This window comes from Plodia interpunctella, chromosome 22 (genome assembly GCF_027563975.2).
Source record: "Plodia interpunctella isolate USDA-ARS_2022_Savannah chromosome 22, ilPloInte3.2, whole genome shotgun sequence".
Lineage (NCBI taxonomy): Eukaryota > Metazoa > Arthropoda > Insecta > Lepidoptera > Pyralidae > Plodia > Plodia interpunctella.
Window position 1 is genome coordinate 4,026,400 of NC_071315.1, and position 22,811 is coordinate 4,049,210.

Here is a 22,811-nt window from a genome sequence, read left to right on the forward strand (position 1 = left end):
AGTATTTAAAATACATACGTCGATACCTGGCAATACTTTTCTAAGAGGTATTGTACCTAGTACTTAATAAAGATTAGTTCAGATTAATCAGCGAAATTTATAGTATCATAAATGAGACTAATTTTATATATTTTGAAACACATGGTATCGATGTAAGTACTTTGCAATTTTGAGACAAACAGACAAATTCCAACCGCATATACGTATACCTACGTGTTTGTGTATACTTACTTACTAATAAATCTTCTACTACTACTACTTGTGTTTAAAAATATATAATGTCATCAAATGGAACTATTTTCAGAGATATACATGACCAAAATATATTTTATATCTCAATCTCTGACAATAGTTTGGCATATTTAAGTCTTTTTATATAATTAATTACTTCAATCTTAAGAGCGTTCTTTATCGTAAGCGTAATAATTATTACATTTATAATAATATTTTATTGAAATAAGCTCCACAAAGACATTTTTTCTAAATGTATGTCATAAAAGTCAATTTATACTAATTATTTATACATATTTAGATATATTATTTATAGCTCAGATAATTTCTACGTCTACTATTTGGCTTTGTAAATACTTTCGTAATATTATTTATGGAAATAACTAAATTTTAAAAACAAAAAGGAAAAACAATGTTACTAATCTTTTATAAATTGCAACACTTTTTACTTCAAACTTTTCTGACTCTTCTCCATCGATTCTTCTCATCGACAAAATACAAAGTAAAATAGACACATTGTGATTTTATTAACGTATATTATGTATGTCTGTTTTCAGCAGCCGCCATTAATATAAGAAGCGGACTAAGGACAAGACTGCCACGCCGGGAGTAGGCCGCGAAGGCCCGCCGAGGACCGTAGTCCCCCGGCCTCCAATTGAGTGAAACGCACGTCCCGTAGGAACTAGGTTATAATCGTGTTACACTTGGCTGTCGCACAGCCGTGCTTCTGTTGTAATACGCGCATACTCAACGCCGATTCTAATTTAATGCAAACAAAGTACATACATTATCTCAATTTATTATTCCCATGATCCTGTATCGATAATTAATTTTGCATAAGCCAATATTAGTTTTCCTTTCCTGATTTAATAACAATTTGAATCGCAATCGACTTGCGTAATACAATGGAAAGTCGCCTTTATGTTCCAGATAATAATAGCGTTTAGAATAATTTCAAAGAATGTTGTAAATATTTTTTATTAGCCAATCAATTGGCCTCTTTATTATTAAGTTTCATGAATAATTAATATTAATTACATTAAGGCGACTTACAATGCGTTAACGAGTAATATCAGAATAACACGTTTCGTTTACAACAAAACGTGTAGATACATTATGCAACGAATAGCAACGAAACATTTTTTTCATAAGAGAATATGATATCATGCAATATACTGCATAATAGTGATGCATAATAGACTGGTAATACTTTTTAGTAATAAAAAAAAATAAAAGCAAGCAGATATAGACTTTGCTTGTTTTTATTTTCCATTTTTATAGCAATAAAATACGGGATTGTGCGATGTGTGTATAGTGTCTGAAGACATACAGATATTAGTGCGTGATATTACATGTGATTGTGTTATTATAGTGAACTATGTGTAAGTAAAATGGCCGACCGAGTGATGGAAACTGCGACGGTTTTGGAATCATTAGAAATACTCCTTAGCCTATTTACGTAAAAAAAATATAGCGTTCGAACTTCGAATCACGAAACTGCCACTACGTGCCTAAACGTTAAAATAGGTTTTTTAAAGATTTTTTTTCGTATAGTGCGACTGGCTCGCAAACTTCTGAACAATATACCTAGTATCCTTTAATTTTAAGTTATTTTACACTATTTTTGTGAATCCTGATTTTTCTTACGAGAACAAACGTATCTTGTTTTAATTTAAGTCTGTTTTTAATTTCTAAAATTATTTATGTGACATAGTTCTTTAAACATAAAGTTACCATCAATAGAATAAAACAAAAATGGTATATTTTCTTTATCCTCTTTTTATAAAAATACAACGAATATTTTTAACTGTACACAACTTGCCTTTAACTATTTATTATGTACCCTATTTAAGTATGTATGAATTGTTGCATCACAAATTTTCTAAATTTTAAGAAAAACATAGAAAATAACCAATGATTTGACGTGTATTTCTTTTTAATATGGCCTATTTTCCAACTTCTTTTTTACAGAGTATAGATTTCAAGGGATTTGAGCCTTACGATATTCCAATTTCAAAACCGCTTCTGGTTTACACGAAGGTACTTAATACGACGCCCAATAATAATAACAAAACTGTAAACAAATATTTACAAAAATTAAAAAAAATCTGCGCCTCTACATGTTACAAGAATCTATGTTGCCAGTAATGAATAATTAGGAATAAAAAAATAAAAGAAAGAAATTCCCCAACACCGATTTATTTGTCATTTCTCTTTTTTTATACAAAAATAGGCTCACATTTCATCTGACGTCTCAACTAAAAAAAAAACATTACGTATATAAATTCAATGCCCGAAATTAACGTATTATTCATTATTTAATTTTATTAAACGAAAAACAAACTACAATGTTTTAAATAAAAATGAATTGCGTTAATGTAAGGGTGTCCATAAATTACGTTGACCAGTTCGACCCAAATTTAGGGAGTAAATTAAATGTCTTTGTAAATATAACGAAACTACAAATTATTTATTTACATTAAAAAAATCAGCTAGATAGACGTAAGATAATCATATTCGATATGATAAGTCCACGACCGTGCGGAGGCGCGGACTCTGGGCTCCGACGTTCAACGGCTGAGGAGGGGTTCAGATTATTTTTTAAACCGTCTACGTAATTTATGGACAAAACGAAATATCCATCAACCATCGACATCTAATAGTTATGAAATGAAAGAGAAACAACATTACCAGTCCCTCTCTAAGTTTGAGCAAGATTTTGTGTCAACACTTAAAACTTACTATACGTTCTAATCTTACAAATAAGCTACAACATATATCAATAATAAATTATTATTATTGTACATAAAATATTATGATGCAATTTTGGCTTCAATGCATCAAGTTATAGATAATTTCTATCAATCATTATTATGTAAAGTTGACAAAAATAGGTACAACATTCTATAATTATCTACTTTATCGTGTACAGTCAAGCAAAAAAGTTACAACTTTTCATCAATAATTTACCTGATAGTCGCATGACTATCCCATCCTTACATTCTATTAAAAGTCGCGTCTGTCTGTATGAACTCGATAAACATAAAAAACTACCGTACGGATGTTTGTACGGTTTTCACCAATAGATAGTGTGATTCCTGATTAAAGTTAAGGTGTATAATTTACTATTTATTAGTTCTATACGAGTAAAGTCGGGACGGGCCGATAGTTTATAATATTATATATTTCGGACAAATATAATGATTCTATTTTATTTGCCACGGTAAATTGTAGTGGTCAAGCCGTAAACATAAAAAATTATAGACATCATTATATATAATAGAAATTATTATATATATATTTTTTATATATGTATAAGACCTACATTTGTTTATTGACGTCCTTGGAGAAAAGGCTGCGGTGAAGTTTGTTGCGCTGCTTCTTCTTCACCTGCGCTTTGGAAGTCGGCAGTAGACTTAGTATTAGTATTTTTTGACGTCAATAAGTGATGTATATCATCCTAAATTGAATAAAGGACTTTGAATTTGAGACACCGTCACCTTTAATTTTGCTCATATAAGAAATAGAAATTCACGATAAAAATGGGACAGAGCGCTCCTAAATTTTGTCCCTCACCATTTATATATATATCCACGCCTATCTTGGTGTATTGTTGGAGATAGAAGAATCTTCTGTCTCATTCTGTTACGCCAGCTCGTTGTCTTTGGACCAAGCTGTAGACTACTTTTTTGCGCGACTGTACAAGTGCTAAATAGGTAAGTAACTGTGATATTAACCAGTTTTCACGGGTAGCGTGTTGTCAGACGCAACGTTTTTAGCCAGGAGTTTGACTAACATACCGACGGACAGGCAGAACACTAGACCGGCTGGCATGAATTTCCTGCTGTTGTAGAACCTGGAAAAGGAAAGAAAAGTAAGTAGCACAAATATGAGCTATACCAATATTATAAATGTAAAAGTGTGTTTGTTTGTCGTTTTTCACATCAAAACGGAGCATTGGATTTAAGGAGATTTTTGCTGTGTATGTAGGTAGTTAGAAAACTGAATAGTAGTAGGCTACCTTTTGTCACGGGTGGAGCCTGCAAAGTTAAATAAGGTAAATCATACAAATATAAACATGTAGTGTTACCTGTAGCCCATAAGTCCTCCAAGTGTTGTGGTGGTACCCAACATCAGACCATAGTTGGTAGGGTTCTGGCTGAGTTGGTATGCTCCCACTCCTGGAAAAATACAACAATAATATTACAACTAGCAACACTGACTGAAGAATTATATTCAATATTTATTTTCATTAGATATATCAAAAGCCAGACCCGTCCATTAATGCAGGCGTATCTGTTTGTCTTAAAAAAATCAAATAAAAACATGCCCTAAAATTACAACGACAAGATAAATTTTTGAGTGATACATTTCCACAGATGGAAATAGAACTTTCGCATTTATAATATTAGTTGGGAAGTTGAGTTAACATATTATATCATGGACAATATGCGAAGCCAAAGCGGGTCTTAGTCTTTATATAATAACATTTTTCATACAAAAAATTTATTACCATCTTTATCTTGAATTGATTGGTTCATAATAATAGACGTGATTGTAGTATTGTTTTAACAACAGATAAGATAAAATGTATGGTTTACCGACCTAAAATAGATCCGAAAATTAAGCCAGCTCCCAATGATGGTATGGATCCTGTAAAAAATCAATCAAAATTCAATAAAAATATTTTTTGGAATATCCTACTATACTACTACATACATGTAATACTTAATATAGTATAACTTAATACTTAATATAAGTATTGAAATGTTGTATGGAGGAGTGAAGCTGTTCGCGAAACGAAAGTTACGCGTCGTTATATAGAAGGCAAAGTTTTTTTATTTTATTTTGATAATTCAATTGTTGTTGTACTATCGGCAGCCTAATATGATGTCATGCCTCCTTGGGAATGCTATTATTTCCTATCAGCTGACAAGACTAAGTCCTTTGGTCGCCTCATTTGACACCCACCGAGGATTTAGAGCTGTCTTATTTTAGGGTGGGACCACAAGCCCAGTATCAATCCTAGAAATCAAGGTACTTATTCAAGTTGAAATTAATACCTGTGGTAAAGCTAGTACACATATTACTTACTAGCTGTGCTCAGAGGCTTCATTCCCTTGGTAATTGTGGGATAAAAAGTACCATCCAGTTTATATCCTACATGTATGTGTTCATAACAATCCATCCAGTAGATTTTGGGTCAAAGAGTAACATACACACACTTACATACATCCTCACAAACTTTTGCATTTGTAATATTAGTAGGATTAGGATTGAACACTTAAAAGAAAAATCTTTTCATGCCATTTTTATATGTCCCAGATAACTGGCAAAAACTTTTTAGTAATTGATCTACAATAGATGTGCTCATAATTGAATAACAATATTGTGACTGATATGTTGTTCAAACAACCTTCATTGCTTATAAAATTAAACAATGGTGTAGGTAGAGCGCCTCGACACAGAGTAATTTCTTTCTATGTTATAATATGAACAATTTATTTAGCTGAATTTGCTAGTAAACTTCTTTCTTATGAAATGTGTCATTGGTAATGTTGATGTCAAGATTTTGAAGTCACCTTAAGGCATGTGATGTGCCGCTGCAGTCGATATGTCATCTGAGACATAATTAGCTATGCGGCTATACCTTGGTTTAAAAAATATTTTTTATTCTTTTTTTTACACCAACTGCGACAAGTGATGTTATCTAAACTGTGGCAACATACTTACTTACAAGAAAGTATTTTAAAAAGATATTGTTGTATTCAAAGATAATAATGTACAATCTAAGTTACATTGCATTTTTCATAATATTATCTTATCAGCTTTGGCCACTGTTAAATGACTGTTAAAAAAGGCCAAAAATAGACATTTTTTTTATTTCAATATATAATCTAAAATCAATATACTTAGTGAAAATTAAAAGAAAATTATAGGTAGCAGTTTCTTCTAAAATTAAACCTTTTTTAGTAATCGTGGTTTCAAACATGAGGTATCCTAAACATAGCAGCAGTTGTAGTTTTTTTATTAGGTGCCTATTTTTCTGCCGCCCGTCTCTAATAGATCTTGAAATTTTATATATAAGACTAAAGGAAGATTTTACCTGCTTTTGCATAACCCATAATACCACCGGCAGCTACTGTAGCAGCATATGCAAAACCAAGAATATCAACACCCATTATACAATATTAATTTACCAAGTGAAAATTGATAATTAAACAACAATTTCTTTCGACGTTGTGGAAAATTGGCACAACAAGAAATCTAGTTGAATATTTTTAAGCAGAAAGCTGAACTGAAAATGAAAGAAAGCAATAATCGCACTATTCAACTTGATTGACACTGACATTGAATTGAAAGACATAAATGACACAATGTGAAAAACCAATTGAAAAAAAACTGACTTTGATTCTTTTGAAAAATCGTCACTCATAGATTTAATAAAAGTACTTCGTACAACGTACCTACTAAAAGGGCATATTACGCAAAGCTCAGCGCAGATGGCGCTACTGGTACAACTAAGGTACACAAACATTGCCAATGGAGGCAAGAAGCGCCAATTTTCAATATTGTTGCAGATTTACGACCAAAAATACCTTCTACGCAATCGTGTTGCGAATTTAAAGGAAAAAGGAAGGATTTAGTGGAATATCTTGAAAAGAATAACACTAATTTATTTTAGGTTATGTTTTGCATTATTTGGTCAACTGTGGTCATAAACTAATAATATAAACTTGATTTTGACTGAAGATCTTACCTGTAAGAAGTCCATATATTAATAAGTCTTCACGTGTGTAGCTCACTGGATCGAAAATTTTACAGCGTATTCCATAGTTTTCGAAGTTTTTTTATCTTATGTAACAAACGAATGCTTACATAATGAAGGGTTAATAAAGTACTCTAATATGAACGTTTTAATCGACATAGCAAAAGGCGGCAAAGCTTTTGTGTACCTAACATACAGTGCTGTACTCTGGCGGGACAAATTTATGCTTTTTTCCAAAGTCACATGACTTGTTATAACCATGGAATTAGTAGGTACTCCGACGAAGTAGGTACTAAATACATGCGTTACTTTGGTAGGTGTAACGTTCGTGATAACAAACCCAAGACAACAACGAAAACTCACTCTGACAATGACAGTTGTGCCAACAAACGAAACGTCAAATTATTCATTCTGGACTTCTTAAAATTAATATGAAATAGATTTTAAATTCCCAGTATTCGCCGGCAAATTTTCAGTACACCACACCCACTAATCATCCGATAAGCAAGATAACTGTGAAATAATTGTTCATATTTCGTCATAAGTCGTCATTGAGTTTTACTTATAATCAGCTGGTTGAGAACTATGTTTTGCATTGCATTCGAGGCAGGCCTCTGTTTAGTGATATATAGCTGTCGGTAGTGTTTGCACGCGTACATTAAATATTTCACTGGCTGGTAACCTTGTCTGAGTGCGGCGAAGGCCACAAAGTTTGATTAAAAAGTAAAGGGTATTCTAGTTGGTCACGATGCTGAAAAGTGCCTCCAAGGTGACAATCAACACAGGCAACGTGCTGAACTTGATAGATATCAAGAAAAAAGCCGGACAAAATGTTACTGAGGAGGTTAGTTTTGCATGTTTTGATCTTTTTAAACTTGGAAAATATTTTTATGAACTAAAACAGTTCAGAACTTGAGTCATGATGCCTCTTTAGGTAAATTGTTTATCCAAATTAATAAAGTAAACATAGTATAATTTGTAAGTTAGTAGATTAAAAATTTACCTCAAAATTAAACTGATGGCTACCAGAAAAGATGAGATAGGAACAAATGCATGAAAAGGGAGGCTTTTGCCCAGCAGTGGACTATAAATATCTTGTAAAAAAATTGATTTTTTTTTTATTTCAAATTTATTCCACTTAGGTATGTACTATGATAAATTTGTGTTGGTCACTTGCCCACTGTGAAAATAAAATTGTTTCCATTTGATAGCTAACCCCTTCCCACAGTTCTAAATGTATATAGAAACTTAAGCTTTTATATAATAATATAACCTTTTTCTGCAATCAAAAGTTAAAATTATAGATGAATATTTTGGCTATAATGTGCAACTCTGTGTGCTCTGTCTATTATTGGGATGGAGCTTTTATATACTTTCCATTTCATAGGATGAAAAATTCATTATTATTATTTATTCAGACATTGCTCGGGTAAATACAGAGGCAGGGCAAACTAGAACCCGAAATAATGATACATTTAATGATATATATTTTTTATTATTTTATAGTTTATTTATTTAGGCCCTGGGCACAGATGCTATGTGGTCGCTGAAGCAACCTGTAAAATGCTTACATGAGAAAGATTTTAGTGAAAAATATATTAATTTTAATTTTATACTAACATCCCTTATTGTATGCTAAAGTCCTTCTTGGATCCTGTGATATTACAGTAGTTTATTCCATAGATACCTATGTTATCACAAATGCTCAACTTCCTCATCACATCTAGAATAAGTAGATAGGTAAATAAAATAGGTAAATAAAGAAAAATTTGCTAGTTTTGATGAAGCAAACTTCAAGTTAATGTATGAGTCATTCACAATGCACAAGTCATGTTGACTATTTGAAATAAAATTAAATCTTTAATTAATAAACATTTAAAATGCATTCATTCAGTCTTTGAACAAAATATTTCTTTTTGTATATATATTATATATATTCACTGCAGGCAGAGCTGCAGGCAACAAAGTCATCCTACTAATATTATATGCAAAAGTTTGTGAAGATAAATGTGTGTATGTTGGTTACTCTTTCACACAAAATCTTCCGGACTGATTGTTATAAATTTCATAACAATCAGTCCGGAAGTCAGTCGGAGTCTTTCCTGTTTATTCTACACAGGTAGAATAAACAGGAAAGACTGAAAAAGGCTGTGAAATAACCTGGAATAACACATAAATAGGGTACTTTTTATTCGAAATTCCCACAGAAGCAAAGTTTAGGGGCGCAGCTAGTATATGTTTATTTTAATATGAAACTAAGATTTTGTATTTTTATTTCTTTGCACCATTGCAAAAAAATAAAAAATATTGCATGGGCCACATGGGATATTATTTATTTATCTTATCACTACTAACCTTAAAACGGTGGGAGCTTCTGACCAGTCACTCATATCAATTACTATACTAAATTCTTAATTAATGAATGGATCTACACAGCTCCAATGTAGATTGTAAGTAATTACTGTTATATACAAATATGATATGTTTGATCAATTTAAAACAACCAGTGGTTCTTCGCATATTATCATACCTTATAACAAGGTAATTTATTATTTTTAATTACATATGTTGTATGAGTTTTTCTAAGTAAATGTCAAAGTAATTCAGTACCGAGAGACCTTCACATGCACTATAAGTTAATGTTTCTCAAAACAATAAACTACTAGTTACTATTATATTCTGACAACTAAGTCACATTACCATTTGTTCTTACATATTACATTAATTTTTATTTTGTGGATGTCGTACGATATACCGACATGCGAAAATCTCGATTTTGCGGCGGCTTCACCCGCGTTATTTTACCTTCAAAAAAGAATCCAAGCAAAACTCACAACCGCCATGACTTTGAGTCTATTACTTCGATTTTTTTTTCATTCCCTCCAGACTAACATTTTCAAAAGTCCTTTCTTAGCGGGACGTCATCTAGACACAATCTACTTTCTTGGCGAATTTTATCTTTATTGGTTTAGTAGTTTTCGAGATTTCATGAGTGTTTTGGATTTTATAGTAAATAAATATAGATTTCGCTCTAGGAAATCATCTCATGGGCACAATTAGGACTTGAGATAGTCAACTAAATAGATAGTTAACTTTAACTCGTACTCAACACAGAACATCATACCTATAGCAGTAAAACAATGATACTATAATTTCTTACTAAATGTTGACATAACAATGCGACTGGCAGTGATTTGCAGGAAATTGTGTCACCGCTGTTAGCAACACTTAATGGGGATTGTCGCGAATATTGCCATTCATATTTTTACTATCATCTATTGCAAGATGATGATAGCGACATAGTCAATTTATCGAAATTCATTGTAATGTACCGCATAAACATCTGTACAGGATAAACTTGTGACATCTTCAGTGTACACTCGGTAGGTACCGCCCGGCGGCACCAGGACGTTCCTCTCAATGGGCCCTTTAGGCATCTTGAGCAATATACCGCTCTGGCCATTTTTGCGACCAAAGTCGAGGTTCGTTCCCACCTGGGAGCTTTGCGCTGTTACTGTTTCGGCTGTACAGTCCTTACGACTGTCCCCATATTACCTCCGGTTAGGTCGACGTAGCGACCAACTGCAAGAAGGCTTCAGAAAAAAAAGTAAACTTGTATGTACGTGAATGGGTTTTATTACATGTACGTACACTGTCTGCCCATGTTTTTACAATGAAATTAGAAACAAATTAGGAAGAGTCCTATATTTGCCCCAGTGGTTACTCCAGGTTGTCTGTGGATTTCGTTTTATGTTGCTTAGTAACAAAAATAAACCTCCCGTTATAGGTGTATACAATTTTGTATTGATTATACTGTAAGCCTAAGTAGCTAGTATAATGATATTATAGAGGTTTTCCTCAATCTTATCCTGTTTGATTTAAAATAAACATTAAAATCATGTGTCGTCATTACTTAAGGTATAATAATTTGTCAACACGATGACTGAAATTTGCTCAGCAATTTTTGCATTATCATTCCGTAAGTTACTTCAAAAATCTATGATAATATGACTAGGGATGACGTAATGATTTTTTAGTTTGTTTGATGTTCGATTCTCAAATCCGGTTTTGTTTGTATTTATTTATTGAAATATACAGACAGTATTCTGGTTGCGCGAACGACTATAGTCCACTGTTTATCCTTCTGTGGATGTCGATTTTTCCACACGATGAAATTTTTCCAAAAAGTACCAGGAATATCCTTATTGTATGTAGGTAGTACCAGGTATAAATAGGTATTAGTCGGTGATTTTATTTTTAATAATAATTATTTATTTGAGAGAGACCTTTCCCCAGCAGTGGGACGCATGACGCACGTCACCTAGAGGTTACACAAAAAAATGTGACACATTATGAGTGAATATTTGATTTTCAGGTAGCTAAATGTCAGGTCTTTGACAAGCATTATGTCAAGTACTTTTTGTGAGATAAACCCTTGTGACATGTTAAAACTAAAACCGCAATTTATTTCCAGTTATCAGAAAGCATAAAACTGACCCTAACAGAATGGGGCTCACAAAACAACTCGATTTACCAAAATGGGTCCAGGACAGAAGATCAAGACCCGCACCAGATCTCAAACTATATGGTCGTGTCAACGTCGACGGCTGCACCGGCGCAGGCGGTGTTGAACATCACGCGGCCGCACGATGACGTGCAAAATAAGATGGCGGAGGAGGAGAGGAAAAATCTGAAGATCGGAGTCAAGATATTCATTAATGAGGACAGTACGGCGTCGTTGACTGAGTGCTTGGAGAATGGTGAGTTTTAATTCTTTTTTCCTCATATCTCTATACAGAAATTAATATAGCAATATTGTTGTTTGATGAATAAGAGAAATCATTGAATATTTGCTGGGTTTATTGCAATGCAAAAATAACTGTACAACCGTTGCGTGTCAGCAAAAACCAGTGAGAAAAATTATTAGCACGAAGGAAAAGTAGTTAAAACGCCACATCAATTTTCGACCACACAGACTAAATTAGTGTTGCCGCTCGATTGTCAACTATCGATTGCGTTTCAATTAACTATCGATAGTTTGAGGAAAAGCAGTAGTACCGATAGTTATCGATAGTATTGCCCTGAAATATTAGATATGCTATCGATACTATCGATCCAACAAATGCTAGGTAATAAATAAATATCTGAAATGAAATTGAGTTGTGCCATTCAGTGCATCAATTCGATTGGCTTTGTAGATATTATTTACATTGACAACTAATTAGCGAACTGCTCGCCGTCAGCTCTCGTCTGTCAATTTAAAATATGACAACAGAGGAGCGCTTCAAAGTTCATTATTCAATGACCGTAATCTGGCCGGGTAGGAGCGGTGCGGTTAAACGTGTTAGGACTGTGGACAGAAAATTATATTAGACATTTCGAAATACACGAAAAGAAACTGGTGAAGAACACTCAATTAAATCATAAATTAAATCAAAATCGGTTTATTAGTTTAGGAGCTACAATATCAAAATCAAAATCAAATCATTTATTCAGAAATTAGGCCTTCACAGGCACTTTTTCACGTCATAATCTAAATTAAATGATGTTTACCAAAGCTACAAACTACTAGCATTTCGGAACGACCACTGCTGAGAAGAAATGCCGAAAGAAACTCATTCAAACAGTGTTGGTCCCTATTATGCCAGAAGGGCTTACCATTTTTTATATATAAATTTATGTATAATTTTTTATCAGTAATATAACATTAAGTACATAATAAAGTACATGGTCAAAAGGTATACTGAAACATATTATGATTGTGATCAAGTGCCGATGAAAGGAAAATATATATATACTTATATATATATGTATAATTAACCAAACAAAAAAAAACTTTTAATAAAAGATCGAGCTGACCAGTTCCCCCGGCAGCACCCGTTCACGAGTTGATCTTATCTACTATATAGACAGACTTACATACCTATATAATACACAATGACATCACAATTTAACCAACCGTTCGTAAAAATAGCACGTAAAGCACATATTCCGTTATACTTCGTCCTACATGTCACGAATTATTTATTTAAAGCCCTAACGACCCCTTCTACATAAATATCGATTGAATTTATACGTCAAGATTCAATTAATAGTAGCGTTTAGTATTTTTTCCCAGCTTATCCTTATCAATATTACAATACACTTGTCATACAACTAGTATGATGAACGAGTGGCATATATATATTTATCTGTGCGATAACAAAACCATTGATTTGTTTTGAGATTAAATCAAATGTTGTTATGGAAATATACCTATTATAGTTACTGACATAGCATCTCGCTTGAACTATGCCTATTTTCGATATAAAGTAGTCTTATTTCTTCTGTATCTTTCTTCATAAATAAAGGTAAGGTACACGTTTTTTTCATTTTAATATATTTTTAAAACCACGTGTAAAATAAGTACCTAACATGGAAAATGGTTTCAGAATCTCTTAATGTAAATAAATTTAAATAAAACAATATATTTTCATATGAATTCGTGCTCTGTTTTTTTTTGCATAAATTTAGTAAAGCGTTTTACAGAATAACCGTAACCACATACCTACCGATTTTCAACTGCGTAGTTTATTAAAGTTGCTGTAACATACGGACAGACAGACATACAGACATAGGTATCTGTTTTTTGCCATTTGGCTACGCAACAAAAAAATTATTCAATACGAATATTGCGCTCTTAGGAATTTCGTACTCTAATCTCTATTTTTTTCTTACAAGTATATGTAAACAATCTTATCATGTCATGATTTTAGAGCAATATGAATTAAAATATATATTCTTTTTTAAGAATTCGCTTTTGTTGTTGGTCAATAGATGTTTTACTATAGAAGGTATTGGTATGATTATGAAAAAAATATTAGATTTATTTTCAACAAAATTAAACAATAATAGATGTTAGTCTGTTATATTAAAAAAGCATACTTTATCTAAGTAAAATTATGTTTTGTCACTGTCGCCACTTCACAATATTTGACATTGACAGAACGAGATACTTTAGGGATTTTGTGAATACCAGGGTATTTTGTCCAACAGTGAGACACAAAATAGGGTTAACAAAAAGAAAAAGTCAACAGCGTTAGACTATACGAAGTACTTTTGGCGAAGCGCGCTCAAACAACGAACGACCTTGCGTGTTCCGTGTGGTATGTCAATATTTTATCTAATCTAAACTAATATAGAAAAGAGTACAGATTTATTAGTATTTTTATTTGTGATTTTTAGCCTTTAATTGGCTGAAATAGTTGATGAAACATTTTATCGGAATAACTCTGCAGTTGAATTGAATGAATTTGTGAGAATGTCATTACCTTTGGCTGTGTAAAGGTAAATTCTCACAAATTCATTGTAAAACTCAATATTATCTCTTCTAATAGGTAATATAGTTGAAAGTTAAATGGATAAAAAATGGTAAAAAAATATTAGTTTAATGACGGTGACGTACCTAACATGAATCGATGACATCACGAGTATGAACGTTGAATGATAAAAGGTAACGTTTTTTATTTTTATCTATATCTGATATATATACGTATATGTTGATTCACAAAATTAATATACAAAAATGATCAAGCACAAATTGAAGTGCCCAAAAAATTTTAATTAATACCGTTTAAGTATGTTGCGCCATACAGGAATTTGTTGTGTAATACCTACTCGGCGACTAATATAAACTATCGGTAGGCACAGTGTTTTGTTATAGTCTTGTAAAACTATTTGTCCTATTTTCAATGTCATGTCGTGATCTGCTATATCACTGGCAGATTACAAGTTTAGGTTCAAAAGTTTCAAAGATGAAAAAAAAAAACTGCCATGTACGCAGTAAAATATTACTGGCCAGTTTATTATGGCCATTAAAATATAATATATCACCCAGATGTACATTTTTGAACTGGCCAGTAATATATTTTTAAAGTAATAAATAATAATGAATCCCCTTTTTGGGATTAGGTGTTTGTTTTACAAACATTTGTTTGTCTATTAAAGCTTACGAAATGGTTATTTTAGAATACCTATATGAAAAATGTCTACATTACTACTATATGCACTACACTTTAAAGCATTTTAATCTATGTGGCGAATATTTTTGCCGATTTAGGAACATTTTCATTTCATAATAAAACTGAAATAAAATTCTTGCTGATAGTTTTTAGTGTTCACAATACAATCCAGTCAATACGGGTTTTTTTGTCTGTTTTAATAAAACAGAAAAAATATAAAATATCTTCTATGTATAACAAATATTTATTACTTCTGTAAGTAAAAAGTAGTGGTTGAATTTTTAAAATACATCATATTGTGCGAAGACATATTAATTTTTGTTTGTACTTATTTCCAGTATTCACAGCCCTACACGCGGAGTGCATAGACAACGTGACCCTAGCGTACAACCCCGAGGTGCTTTACAAAGAGGACTCAGAAGATAACAACTTGAAGAATACACATGTCAGCGCCACTAAAGCATCTCCTATCTCCCTTGGAAGTAATATAGGTAATAGCAAAGTTTAATGAGTTTTGCATGATTGTTCGAGGGCCTTGCTAAAGGCGAGACTGCCGCTAGCGGTCATAGTGCAGTCAGGGTTGTCACAAGATATGAAAGTGAGTGATATTAATTGATACAAGTATCGCTTAGTGCAGAGTCCACAGTCCAACTAACTTATCCTTACATATTATAAAACAAAGTTCTCAGCCGCGTCTGTCTGTATGTTCGCGTTAAACTCAAAAACGACGGCATTGATTTTTATGCGGTTTTCACCAATAGATAGCGTGGTTCCTGAGGAAGGTTTAGGTGTATCATTTATTATGTTTTACCCGAGCGAAGCCGGGACGAGCCGCTAGTAAATTGTAAATCTACCTTCTGAATTGATTCTGTCAAAATATTGTACTTTTTTTTGGTGAATAAAGTTAAGTTATTATTATTATTATACTGTATCTGCATTCATAATCATTTCAGCCCTTTTCTGCCCACTGATAAGCATATGATCTTATCGTCATATTCTTATATAGAACAGATATTTTCAGATATTTTCTTTATTACGTCGTAAAAGTACAGACGATATATTATGAAAGTTTTAAGGATTATTTTTCAAGCAGATACTAACTTTTCGCTTCGTAGGTATTAATCACCACCGCAAATTAAAAAAGTATTTAACAACAAAATCGCTTGAAAAACAATAGTGCTATATATGTTATAGCCTTTTAAAAATTTTGTTTCTTTAATAGCATGGGCATGTTTTTGTCAGGTTTTGAATGAGTCTTCTTCTTAGTCTTCGCTGCTGCTGTTTCCTATTTATTCCGGCCTATGGCTTTTCTTTAATGCTTGGTCCACACGTCGTCGTCGAACAGTTTGCCAAACTTTGGTGGATCAGGTATACATTACCGGTTATTCATTGCGGCAAATAAAAGCACTCATACTAACTACGCAATCTTCACGCATTCGCGTCGGCATGTGTCTGCTTGGCGACAGTGTGGAGCTGGCCTAATTATTAAATTATTATTATTATACAGCATTTACAGTTTCCCAACACATGCTGTGAGCCAAAGAACATACATTTACTAGACAAAAACATATGTAATAAATCTATTTAACCTATCATAAAAAATGACAACATGAGGCTGATTAATAATTGGGTATATTTAAAAGATTAGGCATATAAAATATTCTGATGCCTTATTTTTAGCACGCAACCCTTCAGTGGAGGGCACCGAGGCTGACAATGAGGCGGACGCGCGCAAGTGTGAGAAGATATTACCTGGCATCAAGGTGCTGTGGTCGATTCTAGAAGATTACGTTAAAGAAGGTGATTTTTATGTATTACTAGTAGTTGCAAAAAAAAAAAAATTTGTTGCTCAGTTTTCACGTTAAAGAAGGACAAACAAACACACACAAGTTACAATAATGGATGGATTTGTATGGTCTTACTTAATAATGGAATCTGGGAGCGAAGCAAAAATATAATGTGTTAGGATTTTGTGTTGGTAAAAGTAATAAAGCTCGCCCAAGTGGCGTTCCTATGAAAAGTTACTTTTTAAATACAAATGTTGGTTTGTGGTGATAGACGACCCTGGGCTCGGCCGCTCAGCGGCTGTGGAAGCAACCGGGAACAGGCTCCGATGAAAGAGAGAGTTGGTTAGTGGTGGATATTTTTTACTTTTATACAATGATGTAAATTATCACTTATCTTTACATTATTAAAAAACAAAGACCTCTTTTGTATGTTCGCGATATACTCAAAAACTACGGCAAGGGCTTTCATGCGGTTTTCACCAATAGATAGTGTGTGATTCCTTAGGAAGGTTTAGGTGTTTTTTATGATGTTTTTACCTGAAGCCGGGACGGGCCACTATTAAATAACTTTAAAAAATATATTTTGTCAAGAAAGAGAAGAAAGTAAAATGAGGCCGCTTTTCTCAATCAGAAAACATTCTATTTTGCATTACAGTGGAGAAAAAAGATGTAATTCGTCATTTCCTATTTTCATCGCTTTATTGATAAACTAGATATTGCCCGGGGCTCCACTCCCGTGGGAATATTTGAGATTAAATATAGCCTATAGCAATCTTTGATAATGTAACTTTCTAATGGTGAAATAATTTCTGAAATCGGTCCAGTACTTTCGAAGATTATCCGCCTCAAACGTACAAACTCAAACGCTTACCTCTTTATAATAATAAATAAATATACTCGAACAAATCACACAGATTGAACTAGCCCCGAAGTAAGATCGAGACTTGTGTTATGGGATACTAACTCATCAATACTATATTTTATAACAAATACATACATAAACATCCAAGACCCGGGCCAATCAGAAAAATATCATTTTCCATCATGGATCGGGAATCGAACCCGCGACCTCTCGGTTCAGAGGCAAGCACTTTACCACTGCGCCACCGAGGTCGTCAAATATTATAATAATAGTATAGATTACATGGATATTCCCTGTTCCCAGGTCGTGTAAACCAACTCGGCGTGGCGGATGTGGGCGGCGGCTGTCTGCGCAAGCTGCACGCCTGGGCCCGAATAAAACCAGCCATTGCCCAGATCAACCTGGCCTCGTGTTGTGTGGTCCCGCCCTCGTTACACGCCTTCTGCAGGGCCAATGATGTTCAGCTGCTCACACACGCCGATCCGCCAGGTATTTTTTTTTGTTATACTACTGAGTAGGCAAACAGGCATGCACGCGGCCCACCTGATGGAAAGCGGTCACCGCTGCCTATGGACGCCTGCAACACCAAGGGTATCGTGCGCTTTGCCGACCCTGAAGAAATATTTTCGTCTCTAGGGAAAACCATGGCAGGGAGATCATTCCATAACCTTTGAGTACGAGGGAGAAAATCCCTTTTGAAGCCACACTTTGAACTCCAAGGTATGAGGAAGAACTCGCTGACGATGGCGAGAGGTACGGTGATGGAAAGTGGCAGTTGGTATCATGTCAAAGTGGCAGTTCCTCGGAAGACAGCCCATTATACAGACGGTAGAATACACACAGTGTGTAACATTCTCAATATTCATATTAATTTGTTTATTCCAACTAAGTGTACAATGGTGGTTTTAAAATTATTACATAGTTACTTATTTAAGTCTCTCTCTTTAAGTTTCTATTCAAAGAATATTAATTCTAGAAAAAAAGGACTAACTGCAGAATAGTTTAGAGCTACAAAAAAAAAGACAAAAAATATGAAACCGCATAGTGCTCAGTAGCGCCATCAAATCAAAATTAAACTATAATCCGGGAAAATATTGTATCCGCAATATTATAACTGGCTACAGTCAAACTTACCTACGTGTTTAATAGTGCCGCTCCTAACCGCCTTCCTACAGTTGTTATATAAGTACATTTAAATGTACACTACATTATTTGTAATAATTTTATTGTACAAAGAACACATGTTATAAGTACATACTAAAAAAACGTAAAATATATAATAGTGGACTTATCCCATGAAGGGATCTCTTCCAGTCTACCAGCGATATTCTTATATACTTCACGTTTATATAATAAACCAGAACAGATCAAAAATAAATAAACAAATGCCGTTTAATATAAGTACTAATTACGCTTAACAAAAGAATCGACGCAGAATTTTTTTTTGTTGACTCGCGCAATCTTTTTTCACTATTTTTTCTTTCAAATTCAAATTAATGTATTTTTACAGATCTACTCTCATTGGCCGCATTGAAGACCCTGTCTGACGCTGGTGTAGGTTGCCACAACCTGGATTGGTGCGCGCGGTACCAGGTTCATATTAAGTGTCGAGGAGTATTAGCCTTGAAGGGCTACGTCTGCAAGGCCACCCTCGGCGGACACCCGGTCGAGGAGGACAATAAGGAAGACAAGGGAAGTAAATAGTATTTTTTAACGATTACACTTTTGATTTGGATGTGACAGAATCTGTGAATAAAAGTGAAAAAATGCCGTGCTTGGAATTATTAGACTTTATGATGCCTCTGTAATAAATTCAATCGGTAAATACCTAGCATTGTGGGTGTTACAGAATCTGTGAAAAAAAAAAGTGAAAAATTGGCGTGGCAAATGCATGGCATTTTTTAAGACTTTAAGACGCCTTTTGAATTAATCGATTCATTCAGTAAATATTATTGATTGGGGTGTGACAGAATCTGTGAAGAAAAGTGAAAAAATTGCCTTGAATTGAGCCTTTGTATTTAAAACCCCTTTTTAATTAATACATAATACTTTCAGTAAATAGTATTGAAATAGGTTCTATTAAGGTATGACAGAATATGTGAAAAAATTAAAAAAAAATTATACGTATTTTTAATTCATATTTCATTCAGTAAATATTATTGATTAGATTTCATTAAAGTGTGACAGAATTATTGAAAAGGCCAAAATAATCAGCTAACTATGAACTAATTGTAATTATTAATTAACAGGGGGAGGAAATAACAATTTAAATTGCGAATTATACATAATGAGGTAGGGTGCTATTTTATTTGTGAAAAAGTTTAAAAAACAATGCATTGATAAGTTTAAAGAATTTTTGATTTATAAAAATATATTTTTACGAAATTTAATTCAAAATTTCTGATTATAAAAACAATATACTTTCAAGTTCTGACGTTAGAGACAAATATCTGAAAGAAAAATATAAAAAAAAACATGGGAAAATTTCAGTAAAGTAGAAAAAGTCGAGCAACCGATGTGTGTAAGGTTGATTGCCCACCCATCCAAAGTATTATTTGGACTTTATATTATTTTTATTCTTTGTTGTTTTTAGGCTTTCTTTCAAATATTCGAAGACCATTTGGGTTACCATTTTGCACCATAATTTACCCAAAACATTGTGATAGATACTTAATACATTTTGGCAACAGCTAAAATGTTACGTACCAAGTACTTAATGGTACTTGTTTAGTGAAGGGTACACACATGATTTATTATAATGTCGATACGGTTCCATTCCATCATGTAGCCCCACAATACGTATAGTTAAAATATGTAGTTTGTATGGAATAAATCTGTATTTCTGTATTATACTATAATCTAATTACGTATTTAAATATAATGTAAACATTTTTGATAAGTATTTAAACTAGCTTCTGCCTGCGATTTCGCCCACGTGATTTTCTCTGCGATAGCGCAACTGACGTGATTTTCATATAAACTTTGATCCTCCCATTGTGGCAACTTGAGGGTTGATTTTTGAAAAAAGATAGTCTACGTTTGAACAAATTTCATCAAAATTGGTCCAACTGTTTAGTCGTGAAAGCGCAACAGACAGACAGACAGACTTTCGCATTTCTAATATTAATGTGGATTACTTATTTACGTTATCCAAAATGAAAACAGCGCAAAGCGCTCGTATGGGGAATTTCATGTTTAGATGTCCTCTTAAGCATACTTTCACGTCGAATTTTGAATTAGAAACATTTTTCAAAACTACTAACATTTCGGAATGAGAAAATCAAAAGGATACGATTGTTTACGTTAATTGAAGTGCTTAAAATGGGTATGAAATGTATATCAATAACGAACCTATTTAATAGCCTCAGCTATGATGTAAAATGAAAAAATATGTAATATAATTTCTTCTTAGTAATAATGGCTTTTATAATATTTGTAAGCTGTTCACAGGGAAAAAGTGAAATTAGAAAATGTTTAACCGTTAATTATGTTAAATTTAGCCGATCATAAAAAATATGTGCAAAGTTGTTAAGTACTTAATTTAATATAGTAATTTTACTTAAATATATGGTATATGGACACAGGGTGTGTTTGTCTGCAGGCCTACCACCAATACAACTCGGTTCAATTTTATGAACCTAAAATTGAATCGCATTCATACTAAAAATTAAGTAGATGGTATGAGTTTGCGATGCAGATCAGTTTAGGTCGTCATAATTTTAAAAAAATACACTTTTGTTTGGTATATAAATAAAGATATACAATCTTGACTGACGTATATTGTTAAAATTTATGTTTTACATATATTTTTTAAATTGCTTTAATAGGTTTGTAATGAGATTTTTCACAAATAATAAAAACGTAGTGTCACTATTTCGATGAAAAACAGATTAAGATTAATTACCTTTATTTAAACTAATAATGGAGTATATATTTGTTTGTCAATCTGTGTGATTTGTCTGTATATATTTATTTATTTATGCCGCAACCATTCAATTGAAAGGCTGATTGGAATTGGTAGGCTGAATTTCCAAAAAAATGTGAACTAAATTTAAATCACTTGCCTGATTTTACGTCAGCCGTTTTCAAAGGGCTAGCTTACAATAAGCCAACTAGTTAAACTTTGATTGATGCTCGTTCAATGAATGATAGGCCTAGACGTTCAATTGAATGCCGGTGTTTAATGAACGGGCAAGCCTTCCAATTAAGTAGATGGATGCGACATATACATGCATAGCAAAACAATAAATAAAAGATTTTTCTTCAAGTTGATTGCTTTTTAAAACCTTACTTATATGTTAGGAAGTAATCTCAATCTAAACTATTTAACATATGGGTGTGTATTTATTTATAAATTAGTATTATTTATGCCGCTATTAAAATGTATTTTTATATTTATTCAGGTACAGGCATTTAGTATCATTATGATTAGTGTGGAAAAGTAGGAATGGCTTTGACGCGCTATGGCGGGGAAGAAAACGCTATGATGAAAGTGTGAATTTATGCATATTTAAAACATTCCTGATATTTGAAGAACGAATGATTTTTAAATGGAATGATACAGTTTTAGTACCTATTTCCAAAAGGCAAAAAGCTGTCTTTTTTCCAAAAATCAAAATCTCACACAATCGAAGTTTATTGCCTCGCATCTTTTTGAAGGTTTAATTCAGTTTCCGTTCACTCAAAATCTATTTTACATTTAGTAGATTTTACAACAATAATGCCACAAAAAGGTTATGTGGATTTCGAATTTTAACGATATTTTTAGTTCTAAGTTAATTAAATTTATCACAAATACCAAGTTGACATTGTTACCATCTTGCGTTTATATCATTTTGATATTTATATAAAAGTTATACCACTATAATATCATTAACATGATAAGTCTTTATAGTTGATATTTTTTGCAAAATATACCATACTATACGAAAATTATGTTAAAAATAGTAAAAAGAATTTATGTAAAAAATACATATTGTAAACATGCATTAATGTTATTATTACAATGTAAGGTAAACCAATTTGTTTTCAAATTAAAGTATTTATTGAACGAATTATTTAATTTTATTTGTTATCTCTCATCCTTAATGTTTGAACTAGGTCGGCATATTTTCTTATTCCTTTATCTAGTGTAGCGTAATCGCCTCTGGTTATCATCATAT

At 32.7% G+C, this 22,811-nt stretch overlaps 3 protein-coding genes across 9 annotated transcripts in view; 2 read left to right on the plus strand and 1 right to left on the minus strand.

Annotated features, from left to right (window-relative positions):
* The window catches only part of sona (sol narae), a 127,626-nt gene extending 125,477 nt beyond the window's left edge, over positions 1 to 2,149 (plus strand). For 5 of the 7 annotated variants that reach the window (XM_064436685.1, XM_064436686.1, XM_064436684.1 and 2 more), the window contains one exon: positions 789 to 2,149. Coding sequence is in view for 3 of the 7 variants with exons in the window: in XM_064436686.1 (XP_064292756.1) it covers positions 789 to 801 (13 nt within the window). In the remaining 4 variants the exon portion in view is untranslated. The remainder of the gene's footprint in view (positions 1 to 788) is intronic. The other 2 variants (XM_053762016.2, XM_053762020.2) reach the window with 2 other exon arrangements.
* Positions 2,150 to 3,745: 1,596 nt separating this feature from the next.
* LOC128679637 (uncharacterized protein) lies at positions 3,746 to 6,559 on the minus strand. The gene is made up of 4 exons (XM_053762022.2): positions 6,338 to 6,559; positions 4,837 to 4,884; positions 4,322 to 4,412; positions 3,746 to 4,087 (listed from the first exon to the last, which is right to left on the minus strand). The coding sequence occupies exons 1-4, from the start codon at positions 6,411 to 6,413 to the stop codon at positions 3,964 to 3,966; spliced, it is 339 nt and encodes a 112-aa protein (XP_053617997.1). The 5' UTR covers positions 6,414 to 6,559; the 3' UTR covers positions 3,746 to 3,963.
* Positions 6,560 to 7,366: 807 nt separating this feature from the next.
* Gclm (Glutamate-cysteine ligase modifier subunit) lies at positions 7,367 to 22,700 on the plus strand. Its single transcript, XM_053762164.1, has 6 exons — positions 7,367 to 7,844; positions 11,475 to 11,760; positions 15,339 to 15,491; positions 16,681 to 16,800; positions 17,953 to 18,138; positions 19,160 to 22,700. Exons 1-6 carry the CDS (start codon positions 7,749 to 7,751, stop codon positions 19,351 to 19,353), a joined length of 1,035 nt encoding a protein of 344 aa, XP_053618139.1. The 5' UTR covers positions 7,367 to 7,748; the 3' UTR covers positions 19,354 to 22,700.
* The last annotated feature ends 111 nt before the right edge of the window (positions 22,701 to 22,811 follow it).

Bases quoted from the DNA above. Each gene is read 5' to 3' on its own strand.
- LOC128679637 (XM_053762022.2), bottom strand. From the start codon at position 6,413: ATGGGTGTTGATATTCTTGGTTTTGCATATGCTGCTACAGTAGCTGCC. The intron at 4,885-6,337 runs GTAAAATCTTCC...GATTTTTTACAG, and splicing joins TATGGGTTATGCAAAAGCAG to GATCCATACCATCATTGGGA. The intron at 4,088-4,321 runs GTAACACTACAT...TTCCTTTTCCAG, and splicing joins GGAGGACTTATGGGCTACAG to GTTCTACAACAGCAGGAAAT.
- Gclm (XM_053762164.1), top strand. From the start codon at position 7,749: ATGCTGAAAAGTGCCTCCAAGGTGACAATCAACACAGGCAACGTGCTG. The intron at 7,845-11,474 runs GTTAGTTTTGCA...ATTTATTTCCAG, and splicing joins GACAAAATGTTACTGAGGAG to TTATCAGAAAGCATAAAACT. The intron at 16,801-17,952 runs GTGATTTTTATG...CCCTGTTCCCAG, and splicing joins AGAAGATTACGTTAAAGAAG to GTCGTGTAAACCAACTCGGC.